Below are 7,129 nucleotides of genomic sequence, written 5' to 3'. Positions count from 1 at the left end.
CACCCAAACTCTCAAGATCCATAAAGGTACTAAAGACGTCATTAAAACAGTAGACGTGACAACAGTGGTTCTACAATAATTTTATGAAGCGACGAGAATACTTTTTGTGCACAAAAACAAAACAAAACAAAAAGAATAACTTTATTTAGCAATCTCTTCCCTGTCATTATCCTTATGTGGTTAACGCAGTAAGCACAGTGAAGGTTTCCGTGTTCTATGTCCGAACGCCGGCTCATTATTGGCCAAAGCTGCACATGTGAGTAGCGCGACGCATGCATGTGATGCTGATGCAGGAGCCATCCAATAATGAGCCGGCATTCTGACATAGAACCTGGACGTAAAATAATTTTATGAAGCGACGAGAATACTTTTTGTGCACAAAAACAAAACAAAAAGAATAACTTTATTTAGCAATCTCTTCTCTGTCATTATCCTTATGTGGTTAACGCAGTAAGCACAGTGAAGGTTTCCGTGTTCTACATCCGAACGCCGGCTCATTATTGGCCAAAGCTGCACATGTGAGTAGCGCGACGCATGCATGTGATGCTGATGCAGGAGCCATCCAATAATGAGCCAGCATTCTGACATAGAACCTGGAAGCACTGGACGTAAACAATGCGATGACGTAAGGAAGTCATATACGCCTTGGATGGCATGAGGGTGAGTAATTAATGACATAATTTAAATTTTTGGGTGAATTAAGGCTTTAAGGCACTATATTCTATAAAGCTTTAAAGTTTTGTTTCTGCACACAAAAAGTATTCTCGTCGCTTCATAAAATTATTGTAGAACCACTGTAGTCACATCGAATGTGTTAACGACGTCTTTAGTACCTTTATGGATCTTGAGAGTTTGGGTGGCATTGCTGTCAATGGAGGCCTCTCTGAGCCATCGGATTTGATCAAAAATATCTTAATTTGTGTTCTGAAGATGAACGAAGGTCTTAGGGGTGTGGAACAACATGAGGGTGAGTAATTAATGACAATTTTAATTTTTGGGTGAACTAACCCTTTAAGGCACTATATTCTATAAAGCTTTAATACAAGATGCAGTGTGAAAGTTTTATACAAATAAATCCGTCTTGTCCTATTTCACTGCCATTAGTTTTGGCTAATGGAAGTCACTTAAGATGTCTACTAAAAGGTAAACATGCATGCTTGACCTTTCACTGACCTTTAGTTTCATCATGGAGTCTTGGCTCATTTTGTCTCCTCTTGCTTCAGGCACATCATCTACACCAATCAACTTGGCTTTGTAGCGAACTCCATTACCTTTGAACCTGGCAAGGAGGAACTCGTCTGTTTTCTCTGGGCTCGCTGCAGCTGAGAAGAGGAGATAAAGAGAGATTATAATCTAAAACAAAATGTAGTACTGTGAGAATTAAAAATATTTCATTTAATCATCAGTGTGTGTTGGCATGTATTAAAGGAGAAAGAATTTAATGCTTTTTAATTAGAAAGCTTATTAAAATAGTTCAACTGCAGTGACACAGATCACCATAAACAGATACTCTATAAATGACCTCAAACACTTGTAGAGAGATTGAGACAACTGATATTTATACTTAGTTATGTGATTAAATCCAAACCAGACAAACGAATACCCTAGAAGATACCTGGACAGATTTTGATTTAGCTTTTTTAAACCTATAAAAAAGAGGCTTAAAAATATTAGGGCTGTTAATAAAGTCAATAACCATAATTATTTTTTTCAATTTATGTTTTAAGAAAAGAAAAATACATGTGCATATATTTTAATAAATGTGCAAATATACACTACCATTCAAAAGTCTTAAAAAAATATATATATTATTTTATTTAGCAAGGATGCATTAAATTGTGACAATAAGTGCTGTTCTTTTGAATTTTCTATTCATCATCTAGAATTCAGAAACCAGTATCATGGTTTCCACAGAAATATTTAGCAGCACAGCTGTTTTCAATAATAATAATAATAATAATAATAATAATAATAATATGAAGATTTTTTTCAACACCAAATCAACATATTAGAATGATTTGTGAAGGATCATGTGGCACCGAATACTGAATAAAAAACAACTGTACATGTCTTGAATAGGGTTATCCTTTTGAAAAGAGCTGAAAAAAGCAGGTTCTTCACTCATACATGAAACCACTAATTAAGTGTCCTTTCTGTAGTGCAGGACTAGCCCCAGTCATTTAACCTTTTTAAAATACTTCTCCATGTAATTAACTGATTACAGTTTACAGCCGTCATCACAAATGCAGCTGTCATTCAAAACAAAAGCATCTAAAATGGGAATGAATAGTGCAGTGCAGAATCATTTATGAAATCCTCTATTCTTAGAGGAATGAGAAACGATTCAGTGACTTAAGTACGGGTGTCACTGGGACTGATTGGTGCCATTCGGAAGGAACTGATGGTACCAGCTGTCTGAGAGACAGCGTTATCTCTAGCAGCTCTGAATCTCAGTCTGAATGTTATTCAATCACTGGAAATGTCAGCAAGTTAGCCAGACGCTCATCAAATTATGTGCGATTGCTCAATGGTGCAAAAAGATCTGAAGGAGGCTGATTAAAATGAACACAAAGTGCGTCAGAGAGCCGCTGATATGCTGATCATAGCGTTTTATCGGGTTCAATGCATGTTTTAATATAAATGTCTGGCCACATTCTAGCCCTGAAATTGTGTTGTTTTGAATATGTGTCACATTATTTGCACATTATTAGTTCAGTCCTTCTTCCTCGGAAGCAACTCCTCTCCTCTTCATTGGGTCTTTTCACTATCATCTACCTCTACTAGCCTTTTGATTCTCTGGACTTTTTGCCATTTTATTTTGACTGTCTGCCCTGTGTCTCAGTTCAGAGCTCAGCTGACTATGTGGCGATGTCCACTTTTGGCCAGTGGCGCTGCTGAGATGGCAGAGGCGGAGCGGAGAAAGAGGGAGTAAGCCAGACACAGAGAAACAAAAAGAGACTGAGAGAGAACAGCCTGGCGGAGGCCCAGACCTCATGCCTTCTGTGGCCAAGCTGAGGGACAGCATTGACATTCATCCCATGCAGGAACTCTACAGGCTTGAGGTTTCTGCTCTACAACTCCCAACCAACGTGAACATATAATACCTGTAAATATGTGCTTGCCTTAAATAGACACTAAAAATAAGAGTTCTTTACATGTAACAACAGTTCTATTTAGAACCATATCATACCGAAGAACACTTTTAGACTTTAAGGTTCTTCATTCCCACCTTTTTGTTTTTCAAATCTGTAACTGTCAAAGTCACCTCATTATTAACAATAATAACAATCGTGTCTTTTCCTCTTTTTAGAACACTCATGTGTGAGCAGTTCTATTCAGTTGAGGATATAAGGATATTGAGGAAATAGTGAATTGATGATCTGTATAGTTAGATTTTTTAAAAATTATTACTTGGGATTATGCATAAACATACCCAGTAACATTAAACATTAAAGCTATCCCATGACTTTATAGCACTTTTACCTTGTTAACATTGTGAAGGGCTCACATACTCTCCATTTTTGCTACTTTTGGCATTCATAAACATATTTGTTTTTACATAAACAAATGGATGAAACACTGTAACTCTAAACTCAATTGTGTATTTCAGATGCTTTCACATCCCACATCCTCATCACCTGCAAAGAGAAACTGCCACTCAGTTACACCAAAATACACACATAATGATGGATTTAAAGGCATCACAGATGACTGGGAAGATATTACACTGGAAATTGGCCTTTGTTAGATCTATTTTCTGTTTCTGTTTTGTGTCTGACTTTACGTATTTATTCATGTTCAATATCAACTGTCATTTATTAATGTATTTTTGTAATAAATGAAAATAAAGAACCCATGAGATGAAGTGGGCAGAGAAATGACAAACATACTGAAAAATGGCCTATTGCTCACAAATGAGCCTGATCATGAAGGAAAGCTATGCCATTTTTCTGCCAGTCTAAATCAAAGAGTTGACTTAAAAGCCAAAAACATATCCTTCTATAAAAAAGTTAAAGATATGAAAGAAAAATAGGCCTATACATGAACTGCAATAACGATGTGGCTGACAGATCAAACGTGATGTTGCAGCATTATATTTTTGTTTCTATGTCCAACACATGACTATGAAAGACCTCCTTCAACCCCAGATGCAACTCGTCACCCAAATCACTGCTGGCTCCTCAGCGTGAGACTGTGGGAATCATTCTGCTTGTTTTCATGCCTGTGGAAAAGGCTCATAAATAGACATGTTGGAGAGTGTCTTGCAGTCGCAGCTGGAAGGTATTGTGGAAATTGGTATGAGCTAGGCAAGACAAACAATACCACTGTGCACCAGGTTCCAGCTTAGAAAAATAAATCCAGAGAAATATTGGGTCAAAGAGGCCCCTGGAGCTCTGGACAGAGGATTTTAAGTTTCAGCAGGTGGCTGTTCGCCAACTTTGCACTGCGCTACACGACATGTCAAGGAATCTCCAACAGTCCTCTTGGTGCCTTATTGTACCAGAAAGACCTTCATTTGTCAACTGTAATCACTAGGTCATAAACATAATTGCGTAATCATCATGCTACTACTGCGTCAGCTTTGCATTTAAGTACCAAAAAAGTGATTCAGATTAGGTTTAAATAGAGAAAGTCTGATCTAATATCCCAAATTTGCTGAAAATATGCTAAAGTTATGAGAATACAGAAAACATAGTGCTTGAATTTTGTACTACAAGATTTTGTCATTTGCTTTTACCAGTGCAATTAGGCTGCAAACAAGCACAATTTTCTAACTGTGCTCTATAGAAGGGAAACGGTAATACATTCAAATAGATAAATAAGTTAAACCAGCACATCTGAGATGAGGACATCAAAATATATTAAAATATTAAAATGTCAAAAGGCTTAAAGCATTTTCCTGTGAAACTAATAAAAAGCCCACCCACGCTTAAAATTCCACAAAAACAAAACAAAAACACAACTGAAACCTTCCAAAGAAAGCTAACATTTTTTAATAAACTGGTGAATTTAGGTTAATACATAACTATTAAATCATTTTTATCTGTTTCCAACTGTACAGCCAGAGAACAATATGGCAAATCCTTTGGATTCCAGACTGAACCATAAATCATGGATGTAATCTCAAAATGGTTTTCTTAACCAGCTCTTAACTTCATGTAAATTCTCAGATCAAATCTCCAAAGAAGCTGCCTTTTCATTTACGGAGGTGGCAAGCAGAAGTATTTTCAGGTTTCAAAACTCTTATGAGGGCTTAGTTTTACCTCAGGTTCATTACATGTTTGTTGTGGATCAAGCATGGTTTTTGTAGGTGCACTGGGGACGTGGACGCTAGCTCACACACAGCAAGAGACTCACAGTAAACCTCAGCGGGACACTCACTATACCCCTAATGATGTACTAGTAGACACAAGTAGGTCAGCAAAGACATCTACTTACAAGTTTTTGTACTCTCTTATAACAATACATTACATATCATCTTATAATGGAGAAGTTTCACTCAGGAACCACCAATTAAGTAAAATGAAAAAAAAAAAAAGATTGCAGCCTTTTAAACAATGATTGGCAAAGCTGTGCTTGAGAAAAAATGATGTAAAAGTATTTGAACCATTTGCATTTGAACCGTATGAACCCAAGGTCTGGCCAGTATACCAACAGAGCAAGATACTGAGATGTGCCAAGTGAAGACCCCTGCCCTGTCACATACCCTTTTTCTTTTCTTTTTTGGAGGGTGTCTTGAAAGGTGCCTGCTCGACCGGGGCTGTGCTGGATTCCACTTCTGCAGACATGTTTGGAGGCCAGCCTTGTGCAAAACAAGTGTGAAGACAGGATCAGTTGAAGCACTCTTGCTCTCCTCTCTGCAGCGTGTGCACCACAGCTTAACTCAGCAGTGGACCATGCTCAGCTGTGCCCGCACTGAAGAGGAAAGAAATCAAAACAGGAAAAAGATTTAGTAGCTTTTAGAAGTCCTCAGTAGCTTAGTAGCTATTTGTTACTAGGATGAAACATTTACTTTTTCAGCTGTCAAATTCCAATGATTGAAATTATATAAACTAGTTTATGTTGTTGTATTAAGTATAAATTCATCGATGATGTGATTCATATAGTGATCCTGATTACATTTGTATCATAACTTATAAACATCACTCTGTTTTGTAAGAATATTTCTGCTTGGGGGGGGGTGTTTATTATGTTTCCAATATGTCACCCCAACTTAAAGTCTATTCAACCTTACATTTGGACCACATATGGTAAACAATAATCAATACTTTTTGCAAAATATTTAAGAGTTTCAGTGAGGGAGCCAACTGTGATGACTCTGAATGACTCATTAAAAAGAACCAGTTCATAAGAGTCATTTGTTTGCATTACAGCTTGCGTTGTGTTCATTGTCGTATTCATGAAACACTGGCATGCAATCTAATGATATGATATCTGATGAAATATGAACATATGAACAAGCACACATTTTCCCGTACTTGTTAGTCACAGCCTATAGTTCTGAGACAAGCATTATAGCATGACAACACAATAACTGATGATGAATTCCATGTCGGAAGTTGGTGAATTTTGCTTAGCGTGTGCTGATGACTTGCTCTCTGAACTCATACTGGTTAGGTGATGTGCTAACCTGCTCTGGTTTCATTCCAGCGGACTGAATAAATACACAGGGAATACTATAAATCAAAGTAGCTGTGCTTAAACAGAAGCTGAATAAACATCCTGGACTCCAGAGCATTTTGCTGTGGTGACTGCATTGTTCAGCCATAAATACTCTCCACTCGCTGCCTTTAACGCTCCACGTGATTCATGCTTTGAGTTCATTCAGATTACTGGCTCTCCTAGAGACTTATCTGAGGTGATAGGTCAGGTCACTGAGACATTTTTGTATTCTCTAACCTATCCTTTCTTGGCATATCCATTACAGGACCGTAGTACCCTTTGGCTCTATCGCCCGCTGTCTCTGCACTGCAATTATCCTGCCCTGCACCCAAAGACAGGAAGTCAGAGCTTCCCTTCCATCTGGGATCTATTCATTCTCCACCTTCTTCATACCACAGACTGGCTATTTTTGAACATTTGTTTTCAATCAAAAAACATAAAAAATCCAAGCCACTCATACATAAAA

The 7,129-nt window shown here is 37.6% G+C and overlaps 1 protein-coding gene across 3 annotated transcripts in view; it reads right to left on the bottom strand.

The window, feature by feature from the left end:
• Window positions 1–5,916, bottom strand: part of LOC107561610 (disabled homolog 2-like) — a 22,700-nt gene extending 16,784 nt beyond the window's left edge. For all 3 annotated transcript variants that reach the window (XM_016246085.1, XM_016246086.1, XM_016246087.1), the window contains exons 1-2: window positions 5,708–5,916; window positions 1,174–1,322 (exon numbers count right to left, since the gene is read on the bottom strand). In XM_016246085.1, the coding sequence (XP_016101571.1) occupies window positions 1,174–1,322; window positions 5,708–5,789 (231 nt within the window). In that variant the 5' untranslated portion in view covers window positions 5,790–5,916. The remainder of the gene's footprint in view (window positions 1–1,173; window positions 1,323–5,707) is intronic.
• Between the last annotated feature and the right edge of the window lie 1,213 nt (window positions 5,917–7,129).

The sequence above is a fragment of the Sinocyclocheilus grahami genome, unplaced genomic scaffold (assembly GCF_001515645.1).
Source record: "Sinocyclocheilus grahami isolate Dianchi unplaced genomic scaffold, SAMN03320097.WGS_v1.1 scaffold783.1, whole genome shotgun sequence".
In the NCBI taxonomy this organism is placed as follows: Eukaryota; Metazoa; Chordata; class Actinopteri; order Cypriniformes; family Cyprinidae; genus Sinocyclocheilus; species Sinocyclocheilus grahami.
Note: the sequence above shows the minus strand (reverse complement) of the source record. Positions and strands in the feature narration are given on the sequence as shown.